Genomic DNA, 17,100 nt, shown 5'->3' with positions numbered 1-17,100 from the left:
TCCTGCGACTGCTGGACCGCATGCGACTGGGGATCCTTCTGGTGCTGCATGTGCTGCTGATGATGGCCCACAGCCGCCGTCAGAATGGCGTCACAGAGGTGCTCTGGCGCATAATCGAACCCGGACATGAAGTTCTCCGGCTTCAGCTCGCCGTTCATCTCCTCGTAAAAGTACTCCGTCCCCACAATGTCAATAATATCGTTGTCCTCCTGGTTAAGCTCAACTATGAGGGGGGCGGCGAGCCCTGCCACTGACACTGACGGGGAGGCATCACATCACATCACTTGATTGTATTGTTGTCTATGCTGTGTGTCCCGTCTGTGCCAGAGGCAGAGGCAGAGGCAAATGCCAGCGGTGTCTATACATTTTTTTCCTCGCCTAACACGCGGATGAGATTGAAGAATTGGCGAGGATAATTACCATTGTGAGCCTGTGGAGGAATCTGCGTTTGCTCGAAATCTTGAATATTTTGTTTTGCGACGGCCGTTGTTTAGGTTTTATTCGATTTTTCTGCAATTTTATTCAGTTTTTCACCTCCCTCAAAAACATTGTTGTGTAGTGTTGTGCTGCTCTTCGGATTGCTTCTTCCTCTTCAATCGCGCACACAAACGCATTTGTATGGCCGTGTGTGTGCGTTTGACGGTCTCACCAAACGTTCCGTCTCGCTTTTGCACGTGCACCGCATAGTCAGTCAGTCGCTTCGTCTCTGTCGGTCAGTCAGTTTGACGTTTGCTGCTGGTGCTGCCATCGCACACAGACCCTGTTGGAAATGTGCGCGCCACTTGGCAATGTCCGTTAGGAAGTTTGAATGTAATTTTTGAATCGAAATAAAATTTTGGCAGGCAAAATAAAAAAATCTGCCTTCTCGCTATAATAATGGATAAGGCCATTCTTGATCTTCGAAATTGTGGATCAAAAAATATGGTATATATAGTTTCCATAGGACTCTTCAATATCATTTTTCCTAGATTATTATATTCATTTTACTAGTAAATTTATAGGTGAAATAGTATTTATTTTCAGTACTTCAATTATTTGTACATGTACATGAATTCTCTCGTGAATTTAGATGAGATTTCAATTTTCAAAATGAGAATGAAATAGTAGAACCAGCACTGAAAACAGATCAACGTTTGTGGCCACCGGTGGTGCCCGATCTGCTGACCTGCCGCGAGACGGTAGAGACGCCCTCCTCGAAAAGCGTGCGGAACAGCACATTTGCATGATTGAAGAGGCCGTCCTTGAGCGACACAATAAGGAACTGAGAGTTGGTAAAGTGCTGCTTCAACATGCTGCCAATGTTCTGCGTGTGCGACATGTCCAGGGCGGCGTCCACCTCGTCCAATATATAGAGGGGAGCTGGCGAGAACTTGAGCATGGCCAGGACAAGGGATAGAGCCACCAGAGACTTTTGGCCACCGGACAATTCACCGAGACTCTCCTTCCACGTCCCATTGAAGCCGACCTTGATCTCAAGGCCTGTTAGACAGCCGTTGGTCAGGACGGGATTGAGACGGGCATCGGCACCCGGCAGGAGAGTGCTGAAAATGCTACTGAAATTGCTGTTAACCTCGGTGGCCGCGCGGTTCAGCTGTTCCTGCTCCTCTTCGTCCATTTTCACAATAATTTTCTTAATCTTCTCCTTGTCGAGGGCCACGATGTTGCGGCGACGCTGTGTCTCGTCGTAGTTCTCTTGCTCTCGGGTCAGAATCGCGATGGCATTCATGTTAAGCGTTCGCTCCATTTTATCCTTACTCTCCTGCATCTGTTCCAGCTTGTTGCCAGCTTCAATGGGATTCGTCTTGCTGTAGTCGTAGCGGGTGTTCTTCACGCCAAAGGCACTTTTTTCCTCTGGAATCCAGGGATACTTTACCTCTAGGTCTTGAATCCGCCTCTTGGCCTCGTTGGTCTGAGAGCCGGACTTGCTCTTTTCATTCTCCTTTTTCTTTACCTGCAGCTCAAGTTCCTGGTTCTGCTTTTCCATCTTTTCCCTCTTCCCCTGCAAATTTCGCATCTCCTTGTTCTGGGCATGTAGCTTATCCTTCTGCGCTTTAATGCCCTGCTCGAGCTCCGCCACCTCGGACACTGCACTAGAGCTCTTCTCCTGCAGAGCAGCCAGATCGGCGATGAACTTCTCGAGATTTTCGACCATCTCCTGGTGCTGCTGCTTGGATGATTCAATGGTTTTCTGCAGCTCAGTGATCTCTAGCTTCAGTGTCTCGAACTCCTGCTCTCGCTTCTTCCAATTGGCACTCGACTTCTCCGCCCTCTGCTTGGTCTCCTTCACCTCATTGGTGGCCGACTTTAGCTCGCGCTCGCGATACCCCTTGGCATCGGCCAACTTTGCTTCGATATCCTTGATCTTGACCTGGGAGGTCTTCTGCTTTTCCCGGGAATCTGCATTCTGCTGCTCCAAGGACTGGACCTTCTCCTTCATCTCCTCGATCTCGGCCTGGTTCTGCTGGAATGTGGTCTGGGCCAGACGGCTTTTGCACATGGTCAGCTCGTGCTGGCGCAGATCAAGATTCTCTTTAATCTTGTTGTACGAGTGGGCCAGATTCTCGATGGAACTGCAAATAGATTGATTTAAGAGGAATTAAATTGTGCCTTGCGTTGTGCCTCTTCCTCTGCACATACGCCATTTCCTGCTCCACACGCTGCAACTCGACCTCAAGTTTCTTGTAATTCTTTTCCAATTCGCGGATAGAGTGCAATTCCTCCAAGATGTTTGCTCCCTTAGGCGCAGCACCACCCGACACAGTGCCGTGCGGGTCCACCAAGTCGCCTTCCAATGTAACCGAACGGCAATTTATACGCGGATCGTAGCTGACCTGCAGAAGGAATACGAATGGTGAGGAAAGAATCTATATTGCTATGCTGATGCCCCATCTATCACCTACCTTCTTGGCCACGTCCAGATCTTTACAGACTAGAACGCTGCCAAAGCAAAACTTCATGACCGGCTCGTAGTAGCGATCGTACTGGACAAGGGACAGGGCCCACTGGACATTCTCTGGGCCAACCTTGCTCTGGGCATAGTCCACCACGTTCTTGTTAAGCGAGTGCGAATTAATCTTGTTGATGGGCATCATGGTGACACGCCGCTGCAAGTTGCCCCTCTGCAGGATCTTCTTGCTGGTCACATCATCGTCCGTCACATAACTGTACAACTGGGGGCCAAAAATCGGATATTAGTCACAAGGAAATTCCCAACTCCAGAACTACATGAGGCACTTACACTTCCGCCTGCTGCGGTCATCAAGGCCATGGAGTTTTGCATATCGGACACCTGAAAGAGCTTCCCCACCATGCCACGCACTTTGCGGCGATCAAAGTTCGGCTCTGGATCCTGGTACTGCAGATCGTAGCGAGAGGCATTGCAACGATCCAGCTCTCGCTTAAGGTCACGCTTGCGCGTGTGCAGCTGGTTTCTCTGCTCCCGCAGCTGCTCGAACTGCCCGCTCTCATAGTTGAGGCCCTGCAGTTGTCGCTCAAGGCTCTGGATCTCCACCAGAAGCTGGTCGTGCAGACCCTTGTCCTTCACATAGGCAGCATCGTTCGTCTGCGTTTCGCCCTGTTTTTGTTTCAAAAGACCTCGTGTGTGCCGCAGCTCCATCTCCGAGATTTTGATTGTGGTCTGTGCCTCGCTCAACTGTTCCTTAGCCACTGAAAAGCGAAGCAGAATAGGTAAGGTAAGCAAAGATGGTAATCGTTGCATATAGGAGTCACCCACCTATTAGCTGCTCCTGCAATGTGCTCGCCTGACCATCCTCATTGGTGGACAGACCCTGAGAGACAGCCTCGAGCTTCCGCCGGGCAGCTTCATAGGCCTTGGTATCGATCGCATCTGCCTCTTTTAGAGCTTCAAATTCCCCCTGAACCTTTGACATGGCGGCCTCCTTTTTGGTGAGAGCACGCTCGTCGTCGGCAATGTTCTTGGCGGCCGTACTTATCATCCGCTGGTCTTGTTCAACGGTGCCCTGCGCTGCCTTCAGGCTGCCCGAGGCTTTGGCCTCCTGCGCACGCTTAGCACTCAGTTGGGCCTCGAGCTCCTTTATCGATCCACCCATCTCGGCATCAATCTTCTCCTGCATCTCCTTGAGAGCGATTTCAATAGCTTCCATTTCTTCCAAGTTCTTGTCACGCGTCGAAAGGCAACTGGCTATGCGATCGTCTATCTTTTGTTCACTAGTCTCCAACAGTTTCAGTTTTTCGCACAGCTTCAGGTAATTCGCAGAGATGAAGATTCTGGTTAGATAATCGATTTCGCGCTTGAGTTTATTGTACTCCTCGTGGGCAGCGCGATCCTCTTGCAGCTTGACCAGCTTGGGATAGACCTCCTCCTCCAACAAAGCTTTGGTCTCCCGCACTTTGGATTCCTTTTTTTCGATTAGATTCTTGGTGGCATCGCGCTTTGTCTTATACTGGCTGGTGCCAGCGGCCTCCTCCACCATGGAGAGCACCTGCATGCAAAGAGACAGTAAAACAGCTTGTGGAAGAGAGCGGTAGAGACGCCTGTACTTACCTCCTTGGGCTTCATGTTGAGCACTTGCTGGATCTTGCCCTGCATGATCAAGAAGTTGGGATTGTTCACATTCAATTGGATGGAACAGAAGAAATCCTGCACCTTCTTGTTCTGCACGATCTTGCCATTGATTATGAATTTGTTCTTGCCACCGACAACGACCTGGCGGGCCACCGAAATCTCGCGGCACTTCTCGTACCCCGTCGGACACTGCAGGGCATTTGTGTTGTCGAACACAATGGTCACCGTTGCCTTCGTTATACCCGCCTGTCCATTCTTGTACACCAAGTCTTGCAGAGCGGAGGCGCGCACCTTTAAATTGTTTCTGGCGCATTAAATAATGTTGTGTTATATGTATCTGGCGGAACTTACATTCTGCAGATTACTGATGCCCAGCACGAAGCAAATGCTGTCCAAAATGTTGGATTTCCCGGAGCCGTTCAGACCGGTGATGGCCGTAAACTCCGGATCGAAGCCATCGATTTCCGTGCGCCGACCGTACGATTTGAAGCCGTCGAGCACCAGCTTTTTTACGTACATATTGCTGCAACTTATTCACAATTCAATTCCGTTTTACTTCGCGTCTCTATTAGCGCCAATTCAGAAGTGGCGTCTGTTTCAGTGTTGCCATCTTAGCTTATTTTAAGCTAGATTTGGCTAGCAAATAGCTTGAAAAATAATTGAAATTCTTATAGCTTGAAATCTAGCTTATTTAACAGTTCATTTAGCTTATTTTGGCTAAAAATAATTTAGTACAACAAATTTCTGTTTTTTTATTTTTGTAATTGTAATATTTGTTAATTTTTAGCGAGAAATCGGACAAGAGTCATATATTTCTAATTCGTATTTTGTTATATCATCCAATTCTGGCAGCACTGGTCTGTTTTAGTTTATTTCAACCCTCAGAAATATACCAAAATATACCGTCTCATTTTAAAAATATACCGTAAATATACTGACGAATTCAAGTTCTATATTCCACGATGTTTACATTCCGTGGAATATTACTAGCGTTCTCTCGGATGCGCCTGCGAGCCGTTACCGTGCTCCCCTCCAGCGCCAGCTCCATTGTGCGCCTGCAGCTGGGATACAGCTACTCCCTGGTACGAGCCACCATTCGATGAGCCAGGCGCATCGCTCGTCTCACCATCGTTGGTATGATGATCCTGCGACTGCTGGACCGCATGCGACTGGGGATCCTTCTGGTGCTGCATGTGCTGCTGATGATGGCCCACAGCCGCCGTCAGAATGGCGTCACAGAGGTGCTCTGGCGCATAATCGAACCCGGACATGAAGTTCTCCGGCTTCAGCTCGCCGTTCATCTCCTCGTAAAAGTACTCCGTCCCCACAATGTCAATAATATCGTTGTCCTCCTGGTTAAGCTCAATGCCGGGGGGCGGCGAGCCCTGCCACTGACACTGACGGGGAGGCATCACATCACATCACTTGATTGTATTGTTGTCTATGCTGTGTGTCCCGTCTGTGCCAGAGGCAGAGGCAGAGGCAAATGCCAGCGGTGTCTATACATTTTTTTCCTCGCCTAACACGCGGATGAGATTGAAGAATTGGCGAGGATAATTACCATTGTGAGCCTGTGGAGGAATCTGCGTTTGCTCGAAATCTTGAATATTTTGTTTTGCGACGGCCGTTGTTTAGGTTTTATTCGATTTTTCTGAAATTTTATTCAGTTTTTCACCTCCCTCAAAAACATTGTTGTGTAGTGTTGTGCTGCTCTTCGGATTGCTTCTTCCTCTTCAATCGCGCACACAAACGCATTTGTATGGCCGTGTGTGTGCGTTTGACGGTCTCACCAAACGTTCCGTCTCGCTTTTGCACGTGCACCGCATAGTCAGTCAGTCGCTTCGTCTCTGTCGGTCAGTCAGTTTGACGTTTGCTGCTGGTGCTGCCATCGCACACAGACCCTGTTGGAAATGTGCGCGCCACTTGGCAATGTCCGTTAGGAAGTTTGAATGTAATTTTTGAATCAAAATAAAATTTTGGCAGGCAAAATAAAAAAATCTGCCTTCTCGCTATAATAATGGATAAGGCCATTCTTGATCTTCGAAATTGTGGATCAAAAAATATGGTATATATAGTTTCCATAGGACTCTTCAATATCATTTTTCCTAGATTATTATATTCATTTTACTAGTAAATTTATAGGTGAAATAGTATTTATTTTCAGTACTTCAATTATTTGTATATGTACATGAATTCTCTCGTGAATTTAGATGAGATTTCAATTTTCAAAATGAGAATGAAATAGTAGAACCAGCACTGAAAACAGATCAACGTTTGTGGCCACCGGTGGTGCCCGATCTGCTGACCTGCCGCGAGACGGTAGAGACGCCCTCCTCGAAAAGCGTGCGGAACAGCACATTTGCATGATTGAAGAGGCCGTCCTTGAGCGACACAATAAGGAACTGAGAGTTGGTAAAGTGCTTCTTCAACATGCTGCCAATGTTCTGCGTGTGCGACATGTCCAGGGCGGCGTCCACCTCGTCCAATATATAGAGGGGAGCTGGCGAGAACTTGAGCATGGCCAGGACAAGGGATAGAGCCACCAGAGACTTTTGGCCACCGGACAATTCACCGAGACTCTCCTTCCACGTCCCATTGAAGCCGACCTTGATCTCAAGGCCTGTTAGACAGCCGTTGGTCAGGACGGGATTGAGACGGGCATCGGCACCCGGCAGGAGAGTGCTGAAAATGCTACTGAAATTGCTGTTAACCTCGGTGGCCGCGCGGTTCAGCTGTTCCTGCTCCTCTTCGTCCATTTTCACAATAATTTTCTTAATCTTCTCCTTGTCGAGGGCCACGATGTTGCGGCGACGCTGTGTCTCGTCGTAGTTCTCTTGCTCTCGGGTCAGAATCGCGATGGCATTCATGTTAAGCGTTCGCTCCATTTTATCCTTACTCTCCTGCATCTGTTCCAGCTTGTTGCCAGCTTCAATGGGATTCGTCTTGCTGTAGTCGTAGCGGGTGTTCTTCACGCCAAAGGCACTTTTTTCCTCTGGAATCCAGGGATACTTTACCTCTAGGTCTTGAATCCGCCTCTTGGCCTCGTTGGTCTGAGAGCCGGACTTGCTCTTTTCATTCTCCTTTTTCTTTACCTGCAGCTCAAGTTCCTGGTTCTGCTTTTCCATCTTTTCCCTCTTCCCCTGCAAATTTCGCATCTCCTTGTTCTGGGCATGTAGCTTATCCTTCTGCGCTTTAATGCCCTGCTCGAGCTCCGCCACCTCGGACACTGCACTAGAGCTCTTCTCCTGCAGAGCAGCCAGATCGGCGATGAACTTCTCGAGATTTTCGACCATCTCCTGGTGCTGCTGCTTGGATGATTCAATGGTTTTCTGCAGCTCAGTGATCTCTAGCCTCAGTGTCTCGAACTCCTGCTCTCGCTTCTTCCAATTGGCACTCGACTTCTCCGCCCTCTGCTTGGTCTCCTTCACCTCATTGGTGGCCGACTTGAGCTCGCGCTCGCGATACCCCTTGGCATCGGCCAACTTTGCTTCGATATCCTTGATCTTGACCTGGGAGGTCTTCTGGTTTTCCCGGGAATCTGCATTCTGCTGCTCCAAGGACTGGACCTTCTCCTTCATCTCCTCGATCTCGGCCTGGTTCTGCTGGAATGTGGTCTGGGCCAGACGGCTTTTGCACATGGTCAGCTCGTGCTGGCGCAGATCAAGATTCTCTTTAATCTTGTTGTACGAGTGGGCCAGATTCTCGATGGAACTGCAAATAGATTGATTTAAGAGGAATTAAATTGTGCCTTGCGTTGTGCCTCTTCCTCTGCACATACGCCATTTCCTGCTCCACACGCTGCAACTCGACCTCAAGTTTCTTGTAATTCTTTTCCAATTCGCGGATAGAGTGCAATTCCTCCAAGATGTTTGCTCCCTTAGGCGCAGCACCACCCGACACAGTGCCGTGCGGGTCCACCAAGTCGCCTTCCAATGTAACCGAACGGCAATTTATACGCGGATCGTAGCTGACCTGCAGAAGGAATACGAATGGTGAGGAAAGAATCTATATTGCTATGCTGATGCCCCATCTATCACCTACCTTCTTGGCCACGTCCAGATCTTTACAGACTAGAACGCTGCCAAAGCAAAACTTCATGACCGGCTCGTAGTAGCGATCGTACTGGACAAGGGACAGGGCCCACTGGACATTCTCTGGGCCAACCTTGCTCTGGGCATAGTCCACCACGTTCTTGTTAAGCGAGTGCGAATTAATCTTGTTGATGGGCATCATGGTGACACGCCGCTGCAAGTTGCCCCTCTGCAGGATCTTCTTGCTGGTCACATCATCGTCCGTCACATAACTGTACAACTGGGGGCCAAAAATCGGATATTAGTCACAAGGAAATTCCCAACTCCAGAACTACATGAGGCACTTACACTTCCGCCTGCTGCGGTCATCAAGGCCATGGAGTTTTGCATATCGGACACCTGAAAGAGCTTCCCCACCATGCCACGCACTTTGCGGCGATCAAAGTTCGGCTCTGGATCCTGGTACTGCAGATCGTAGCGAGAGGCATTGCAACGATCCAGCTCTCGCTTAAGGTCACGCTTGCGCGTGTGCAGCTGGTTTCTCTGCTCCCGCAGCTGCTCGAACTGCCCGCTCTCATAGTTGAGGCCCTGCAGTTGTCGCTCAAGGCTCTGGATCTCCACCAGAAGCTGGTCGTGCAGACCCTTGTCCTTCACATAGGCAGCATCGTTCGTCTGCGTTTCGCCCTGTTTTTGTTTCAAAAGACCTCGTGTGTGCCGCAGCTCCATCTCCGAGATTTTGATTGTGGTCTGTGCCTCGCTCAACTGTTCCTTAGCCACTGAAAAGCGAAGCAGAATAGGTAAGGTAAGCAAAGATGGTAATCGTTGCATATAGGAGTCACCCACCTATTAGCTGCTCCTGCAATGTGCTCGCCTGACCATCCTCATTGGTGGACAGACCCTGAGAGACAGCCTCGAGCTTCCGCCGGGCAGCTTCATAGGCCTTGGTATCGATCGCATCTGCCTCTTTTAGAGCTTCAAATTCCCCCTGAACCTTTGACATGGCGGCCTCCTTTTTGGTGAGAGCACGCTCGTCGTCGGCAATGTTCTTGGCGGCCGTACTTATCATCCGCTGGTCTTGTTCAACGGTGCCCTGCGCTGCCTTCAGGCTGCCCGAGGCTTTGGCCTCCTGGGCACGCTTAGCACTCAGTTGGGCCTCGAGCTCCTTTATCGATCCACCCATCTCGGCATCAATCTTCTCCTGCATCTCCTTGAGAGCGATTTCAATAGCTTCCATTTCTTCCAAGTTCTTGTCACGCGTCGAAAGGCAACTGGCTATGCGATCGTCTATCTTTTGTTCACTAGTCTCCAACAGTTTCAGTTTTTCGCACAGCTTCAGGTAATTCGCAGAGATGAAGATTCTGGTTAGATAATCGATTTCGCGCTTGAGTTTATTGTACTCCTCGTGGGCAGCGCGATCCTCTTGCAGCTTGACCAGCTTGGGATAGACCTCCTCCTCCAACAAAGCTTTGGTCTCCCGCACTTTGGATTCCTTTTTTTCGATTAGATTCTTGGTGGCATCGCGCTTTGTCTTATACTGGCTGGTGCCAGCGGCCTCCTCCACCATGGAGAGCACCTGCATGCAAAGAGACAGTAAAACAGCTTGTGGAAGAGAGCGGTAGAGACGCCTGTACTTACCTCCTTGGGCTTCATGTTGAGCACTTGCTGGATCTTGCCCTGCATGATCAAGAAGTTGGGATTGTTCACATTCAATTGGATGGAACAGAAGAAATCCTGCACCTTCTTGTTCTGCACGATCTTGCCATTGATTATGAATTTGTTCTTGCCACCGACAACGACCTGGCGGGCCACCGAAATCTCGCGGCACTTCTCGTACCCCGTCGGACACTGCAGGGCATTTGTGTTGTCGAACACAATGGTCACCGTTGCCTTCGTTATACCCGCCTGTCCATTCTTGTACACCAAGTCTTGCAGAGCGGAGGCGCGCACCTTTAAATTGTTTCTGGCGCATTAAATAATGTTGTGTTATATGTATCTGGCGGAACTTACATTCTGCAGATTACTGATGCCCAGCACGAAGCAAATGCTGTCCAAAATGTTGGATTTCCCGGAGCCGTTCAGACCGGTGATGGCCGTAAACTCCGGATCGAAGCCATCGATTTCCGTGCGCCGACCGTACGATTTGAAGCCGTCGAGCACCAGCTTTTTTACGTACATATTGCTGCAACTTATTCACAATTCAATTCCGTTTTACTTCGCGTCTCTATTAGCGCCAATTCAGAAGTGGCGTCTGTTTCAGTGTTGCCATCTTAGCTTATTTTAAGCTAGATTTGGCTAGCAAATAGCTTGAAAAATAATTGAAATTCTTATAGCTTGAAATCTAGCTTATTTAACAGTTCATTTAGCTTATTTTGGCTAAAAATAATTTAGTACAACAAATTTCTGTTTTTTTATTTTTGTAATTGTAATATTTGTTAATTTTTAGCGAGAAATCGGACAAGAGTCATATATTTCTAATTCGTATTTTGTTATATCATCCAATTCTGGCAGCACTGGTCTGTTTTAGTTTATTTCAACCCTCAGAAATATACCAAAATATACCGTCTCATTTTAAAAATAGACCGTAAATATACTGACGAATTCAAGTTCTATATTCCACGATGTTTACATTCCGTGGAATATTACTAGCGTTCTCTCGGATGCGCCTGCGAGCCGTTACCGTGCTCCCCTCCAGCGCCAGCTCCATTGTGCGCCTGCAGCTGGGATACAGCTACTCCCTGGTACGAGCCACCATTCGATGAGCCAGGCGCATCGCTCGTCTCACCATCGTTGGTATGATGATCCTGCGACTGCTGGACCGCATGCGACTGGGGATCCTTCTGGTGCTGCATGTGCTGCTGATGATGGCCCACAGCCGCCGTCAGAATGGCGTCACAGAGGTGCTCTGGCGCATAATCGAACCCGGACATGAAGTTCTCCGGCTTCAGCTCGCCGTTCATCTCCTCGTAAAAGTACTCCGTCCCCACAATGTCAATAATATCGTTGTCCTCCTGGTTAAGCTCAACTATGAGGGGGGCGGCGAGCCCTGCCACTGACACTGACGGGGAGGCATCACATCACATCACTTGATTGTATTGTTGTCTATGCTGTGTGTCCCGTCTGTGCCAGAGGCAGAGGCAGAGGCAAATGCCAGCGGTGTCTATACATTTTTTTCCTCGCCTAACACGCGGATGAGATTGAAGAATTGGCGAGGATAATTACCATTGTGAGCCTGTGGAGGAATCTGCGTTTGCTCGAAATCTTGAATATTTTGTTTTGCGACGGCCGTTGTTTAGGTTTTATTCGATTTTTCTGAAATTTTATTCAGTTTTTCACCTCCCTCAAAAACATTGTTGTGTAGTGTTGTGCTGCTCTTCGGATTGCTTCTTCCTCTTCAATCGCGCACACAAACGCATTTGTATGGCCGTGTGTGTGCGTTTGACGGTCTCACCAAACGTTCCGTCTCGCTTTTGCACGTGCACCGCATAGTCAGTCAGTCGCTTCGTCTCTGTCGGTCAGTCAGTTTGACGTTTGCTGCTGGTGCTGCCATCGCACACAGACCCTGTTGGAAATGTGCGCGCCACTTGGCAATGTCCGTTAGGAAGTTTGAATGTAATTTTTGAATCGAAATAAAATTTTGGCAGGCAAAATAAAAAAATCTGCCTTCTCGCTATAATAATGGATAAGGCCATTCTTGATCTTCGAAATTGTGGATCAAAAAATATATGGTATATATAGTTTCCATAGGACTCTTCAATATCATTTTTCCTAGATTATTATATTCATTTTACTAGTAAATTTATAGGTGAAATAGTATTTATTTTCAGTACTTCAATTATTTGTACATGTACATGAATTCTCTCGTGAATTTAGATGAGATTTCAATTTTCAAAATGAGAATGAAATAGTAGAACCAGCACTGAAAACAGATCAACGTTTGTGGCCACCGGTGGTGCCCGATCTGCTGACCTGCCGCGAGACGGTAGAGACGCCCTCCTCGAAAAGCGTGCGGAACAGCACATTTGCATGATTGAAGAGGCCGTCCTTGAGCGACACAATAAGGAACTGGGAGTTGGTAAAGTGCTGCTTCAACATGCTGCCAATGTTCTGCGTGTGCGACATGTCCAGGGCGGCGTCCACCTCGTCCAATATATAGAGGGGAGCTGGCGAGAACTTGAGCATGGCCAGGACAAGGGATAGAGCCACCAGAGACTTTTGGCCACCGGACAATTCACCGAGACTCTCCTTCCACGTCCCATTGAAGCCGACCTTGATCTCAAGGCCTGTTAGACAGCCGTTGGTCAGGACGGGATTGAGACGGGCATCGGCACCCGGCAGGAGAGTGCTGAAAATGCTACTGAAATTGCTGTTAACCTCGGTGGCCGCGCGGTTCAGCTGTTCCTGCTCCTCTTCGTCCATTTTCACAATAATTTTCTTAATCTTCTCCTTGTCGAGGGCCACGATGTTGCGGCGACGCTGTGTCTCGTCGTAGTTCTCTTGCTCTCGGGTCAGAATCGCGATGGCATTCATGTTAAGCGTTCGCTCCATTTTATCCTTACTCTCCTGCATCTGTTCCAGCTTGTTGCCAGCTTCAATGGGATTCGTCTTGCTGTAGTCGTAGCGGGTGTTCTTCACGCCAAAGGCACTTTTTTCCTCTGGAATCCAGGGATACTTTACCTCTAGGTCTTGAATCCGCCTCTTGGCCTCGTTGGTCTGAGAGCCGGACTTGCTCTTTTCATTCTCCTTTTTCTTTACCTGCAGCTCAAGTTCCTGGTTCTGCTTTTCCATCTTTTCCCTCTTCCCCTGCAAATTTCGCATCTCCTTGTTCTGGGCATGTAGCTTATCCTTCTGCGCTTTAATGCCCTGCTCGAGCTCCGCCACCTCGGACACTGCACTAGAGCTCTTCTCCTGCAGAGCAGCCAGATCGGCGATGAACTTCTCGAGATTTTCGACCATCTCCTGGTGCTGCTGCTTGGATGATTCAATGGTTTTCTGCAGCTCAGTGATCTCTAGCCTCAGTGTCTCGAACTCCTGCTCTCGCTTCTTCCAATTGGCACTCGACTTCTCCGCCCTCTGCTTGGTCTCCTTCACCTCATTGGTGGCCGACTTGAGCTCGCGCTCGCGATACCCCTTGGCATCGGCCAACTTTGATTCGATATCCTTGATCTTGACCTGGGAGGTCTTCTGGTTTTCCCGGGAATCTGCATTCTGCTGCTCCAAGGACTGGACCTTCTCCTTCATCTCCTCGATCTCGGCCTGGTTCTGCTGGAATGTGGTCTGGGCCAGACGGCTTTTGCACATGGTCAGCTCGTGCTGGCGCAGATCAAGATTCTCTTTAATCTTGTTGTACGAGTGGGCCAGATTCTCGATGGAACTGCAAATAGATTGATTTAAGAGGAATTAAATTGTGCCTTGCGTTGTGCCTCTTCCTCTGCACATACGCCATTTCCTGCTCCACACGCTGCAACTCGACCTCGAGTTTCTTGTAATTCTTTTCCAATTCGCGGATAGAGTGCAATTCCTCCAAGATGTTTGCTCCCTTAGGCGCAGCACCACCCGACACAGTGCCGTGCGGGTCCACCAAGTCGCCTTCCAATGTAACCGAACGGCAATTTATACGCGGATCGTAGCTGACCTGCAGAAGGAATACGAATGGTGAGGAAAGAATCTATATTGCTATGCTGATGCCCCATCTATCACCTACCTTCTTGGCCACGTCCAGATCTTTACAGACTAGAACGCTGCCAAAGCAAAACTTCATGACCGGCTCGTAGTAGCGATCGTACTGGACAAGGGACAGGGCCCACTGGACATTCTCTGGGCCAACCTTGCTCTGGGCATAGTCCACCACGTTCTTGTTAAGCGAGTGCGAATTAATCTTGTTGATGGGCATCATGGTGACACGCCGCTGCAAGTTGCCCCTCTGCAGGATCTTCTTGCTGGTCACATCATCGTCCGTCACATAACTGTACAACTGGGGGCCAAAAATCGGATATTAGTCACAAGGAAATTCCCAACTCCAGAACTACATGAGGCACTTACACTTCCGCCTGCTGCGGTCATCAAGGCCATGGAGTTTTGCATATCGGACACCTGAAAGAGCTTCCCCACCATGCCACGCACTTTGCGGCGATCAAAGTTCGGCTCTGGATCCTGGTACTGCAGATCGTAGCGAGAGGCATTGCAACGATCCAGCTCTCGCTTAAGGTCACGCTTGCGCGTGTGCAGCTGGTTTCTCTGCTCCCGCAGCTGCTCGAACTGCCCGCTCTCATAGTTGAGGCCCTGCAGTTGTCGCTCAAGGCTCTGGATCTCCACCAGAAGCTGGTCGTGCAGACCCTTGTCCTTCACATAGGCAGCATCGTTCGTCTGCGTTTCGCCCTGTTTTTGTTTCAAAAGACCTCGTGTGTGCCGCAGCTCCATCTCCGAGATTTTGATTGTGGTCTGTGCCTCACTCAACTGTTCCTTAGCCACTGAAAAGCGAAGCAGAATAGGTAAGGTAAGCAAAGATGGTAATCGTTGCATATAGGAGTCACCCACCTATTAGCTGCTCCTGCAATGTGCTCGCCTGACCATCCTCATTGGTGGACAGACCCTGAGAGACAGCCTCGAGCTTCCGCCGGGCAGCTTCATAGGCCTTGGTATCGATCGCATCTGCCTCTTTTAGAGCTTCAAATTCCCCCTGAACCTTTGACATGGCGGCCTCCTTTTTGGTGAGAGCACGCTCGTCGTCGGCAATGTTCTTGGCGGCCGTACTTATCATCCGCTGGTCTTGTTCAACGGTGCCCTGCGCTGCCTTCAGGCTGCCCGAGGCTTTGGCCTCCTGGGCACGCTTAGCACTCAGTTGGGCCTCGAGCTCCTTTATCGATCCACCCATCTCGGCATCAATCTTCTCCTGCATCTCCTTGAGAGCGATTTCAATAGCTTCCATTTCTTCCAAGTTCTTGTCACGCGTCGAAAGGCAACTGGCTATGCGATCGTCTATCTTTTGTTCACTAGTCTCCAACAGTTTCAGTTTTTCGCACAGCTTCAGGTAATTCGCAGAGATGAAGATTCTGGTTAGATAATCGATTTCGCGCTTGAGTTTATTGTACTCCTCGTGGGCAGCGCGATCCTCTTGCAGCTTGACCAGCTTGGGATAGACCTCCTCCTCCAACAAAGCTTTGGTCTCCCGCACTTTGGATTCCTTTTTTTCGATTAGATTCTTGGTGGCATCGCGCTTTGTCTTATACTGGCTGGTGCCAGCGGCCTCCTCCACCATGGAGAGCACCTGCATGCAAAGAGACAGTAAAACAGCTTGTGGAAGAGAGCGGTAGAGACGCCTGTACTTACCTCCTTGGGCTTCATGTTGAGCACTTGCTGGATCTTGCCCTGCATGATCAAGAAGTTGGGATTGTTCACATTCAATTGGATGGAACAGAAGAAATCCTGCACCTTCTTGTTCTGCACGATCTTGCCATTGATTATGAATTTGTTCTTGCCACCGACAACGACCTGGCGGGCCACCGAAATCTCGCGGCACTTCTCGTACCCCGTCGGACACTGCAGGGCATTTGTGTTGTCGAACACAATGGTCACCGTTGCCTTCGTTATACCCGCCTGTCCATTCTTGTACACCAAGTCTTGCAGAGCGGAGGCGCGCACCTTTAAATTGTTTCTGGCGCATTAAATAATGTTGTGTTATATGTATCTGGCGGAACTTACATTCTGCAGATTACTGATGCCCAGCACGAAGCAAATGCTGTCCAAAATGTTGGATTTCCCGGAGCCGTTCAGACCGGTGATGGCCGTAAACTCCGGATCGAAGCCATCGATTTCCGTGCGCCGACCGTACGATTTGAAGCCGTCGAGCACCAGCTTTTTTACGTACATATTGCTGCAACTTATTCACAATTCAATTCCGTTTTACTTCGCGTCTCTATTAGCGCCAATTCAGAAGTGGCGTCTGTTTCAGTGTTGCCATCTTAGCTTATTTTAAGCTAGATTTGGCTAGCAAATAGCTTGAAAAATAATTGAAATTCTTATAGCTTGAAATCTAGCTTATTTAACAGTTCATTTAGCTTATTTTGGCTAAAAATAATTTAGTACAACAAATTTCTGTTTTTTTATTTTTGTAATTGTAATATTTGTTAATTTTTAGCGAGAAATCGGACAAGAGTCATATATTTCTAATTCGTATTTTGTTATATCATCCAATTCTGGCAGCACTGGTCTGTTTTAGTTTATTTCAACCCTCAGAAATATACCAAAATATACCGTCTCATTTTAAAAATAGACCGTAAATATACTGACGAATTCAAGTTCTATATTCCACGATGTTTACATTCCGTGGAATATTACTAGCGTTCTCTCGGATGCGCCTGCGAGCCGTTACCGTGCTCCCCTCCAGCGCCAGCTCCATTGTGCGCCTGCAGCTGGGATACAGCTACTCCCTGGTACGAGCCACCATTCGATGAGCCAGGCGCATCGCTCGTCTCACCATCGTTGGTATGATGATCCTGCGACTGCTGGACCGCATGCGACTGGGGA

General features: G+C 48.9%; 3 protein-coding genes across 3 annotated transcripts; all 3 read right to left on the bottom strand.

Moving 5' to 3' along the window:
• Positions 1–1,000: 1,000 nt before the first annotated feature.
• Positions 1,001–5,162, bottom strand: LOC117188330 (structural maintenance of chromosomes protein 2-like). Its single transcript, XM_033391997.1, has 7 exons — positions 4,898–5,162; positions 4,526–4,837; positions 3,734–4,463; positions 3,239–3,666; positions 2,901–3,170; positions 2,638–2,831; positions 1,001–2,570 (listed from the first exon to the last, which is right to left on the bottom strand). Exons 1-7 carry the CDS (start codon positions 5,063–5,065, stop codon positions 1,127–1,129), a joined length of 3,546 nt encoding a protein of 1,181 aa, XP_033247888.1. The 5' UTR covers positions 5,066–5,162; the 3' UTR covers positions 1,001–1,126.
• Positions 5,163–6,677: 1,515 nt separating this feature from the next.
• LOC117188331 (structural maintenance of chromosomes protein 2-like) lies at positions 6,678–10,850 on the bottom strand. Its single transcript, XM_033391998.1, has 7 exons — positions 10,585–10,850; positions 10,213–10,524; positions 9,421–10,150; positions 8,926–9,353; positions 8,588–8,857; positions 8,325–8,518; positions 6,678–8,257 (listed from the first exon to the last, which is right to left on the bottom strand). The coding sequence occupies exons 1-7, from the start codon at positions 10,750–10,752 to the stop codon at positions 6,814–6,816; spliced, it is 3,546 nt and encodes a 1,181-aa protein (XP_033247889.1). The 5' UTR covers positions 10,753–10,850; the 3' UTR covers positions 6,678–6,813.
• Positions 10,851–12,378: 1,528 nt separating this feature from the next.
• Positions 12,379–16,541, bottom strand: LOC117188332 (structural maintenance of chromosomes protein 2-like). Its single transcript, XM_033391999.1, has 7 exons — positions 16,276–16,541; positions 15,904–16,215; positions 15,112–15,841; positions 14,617–15,044; positions 14,279–14,548; positions 14,016–14,209; positions 12,379–13,948 (listed from the first exon to the last, which is right to left on the bottom strand). Exons 1-7 carry the CDS (start codon positions 16,441–16,443, stop codon positions 12,505–12,507), a joined length of 3,546 nt encoding a protein of 1,181 aa, XP_033247890.1. The 5' UTR covers positions 16,444–16,541; the 3' UTR covers positions 12,379–12,504.
• Between the last annotated feature and the right edge of the window lie 559 nt (positions 16,542–17,100).

Source organism: Drosophila miranda, chromosome 3, assembly GCF_003369915.1.
Source record: "Drosophila miranda strain MSH22 chromosome 3, D.miranda_PacBio2.1, whole genome shotgun sequence".
In the NCBI taxonomy this organism is placed as follows: Eukaryota; Metazoa; Arthropoda; class Insecta; order Diptera; family Drosophilidae; genus Drosophila; species Drosophila miranda.
This window is presented reverse-complemented; position numbering and strand designations above follow the sequence as displayed.

What these genes read in the sequence shown, in the direction of transcription:
- LOC117188332 (XM_033391999.1), bottom strand. Translation starts at nt 16,443, where the DNA reads ATGTACGTAAAAAAGCTGGTGCTCGACGGCTTCAAATCGTACGGTCGG. An exon ending in TGACCGCAGCAGGCGGAAGT is followed by an intron (nt 14,549 to 14,616) that starts GTAAGTGCCTCA and finishes TTTGGCCCCCAG; the next exon opens with TTGTACAGTTATGTGACGGA. An exon ending in CGTGTGGAGCAGGAAATGGC is followed by an intron (nt 13,949 to 14,015) that starts GTATGTGCAGAG and finishes ATCTATTTGCAG; the next exon opens with TTCCATCGAGAATCTGGCCC.
- LOC117188330 (XM_033391997.1), bottom strand. Translation starts at nt 5,065, where the DNA reads ATGTACGTAAAAAAGCTGGTGCTCGACGGCTTCAAATCGTACGGTCGG. An exon ending in GCATCAGTAATCTGCAGAAT is followed by an intron (nt 4,838 to 4,897) that starts GTAAGTTCCGCC and finishes AACAATTTAAAG; the next exon opens with GTGCGCGCCTCCGCTCTGCA. An exon ending in ATTGCAGGAGCAGCTAATAG is followed by an intron (nt 3,667 to 3,733) that starts GTGGGTGACTCC and finishes TTCGCTTTTCAG; the next exon opens with TGGCTAAGGAACAGTTGAGC.
- LOC117188331 (XM_033391998.1), bottom strand. Translation starts at nt 10,752, where the DNA reads ATGTACGTAAAAAAGCTGGTGCTCGACGGCTTCAAATCGTACGGTCGG. An exon ending in ATCTGGACGTGGCCAAGAAG is followed by an intron (nt 8,519 to 8,587) that starts GTAGGTGATAGA and finishes TTCCTTCTGCAG; the next exon opens with GTCAGCTACGATCCGCGTAT. An exon ending in CGTGTGGAGCAGGAAATGGC is followed by an intron (nt 8,258 to 8,324) that starts GTATGTGCAGAG and finishes ATCTATTTGCAG; the next exon opens with TTCCATCGAGAATCTGGCCC.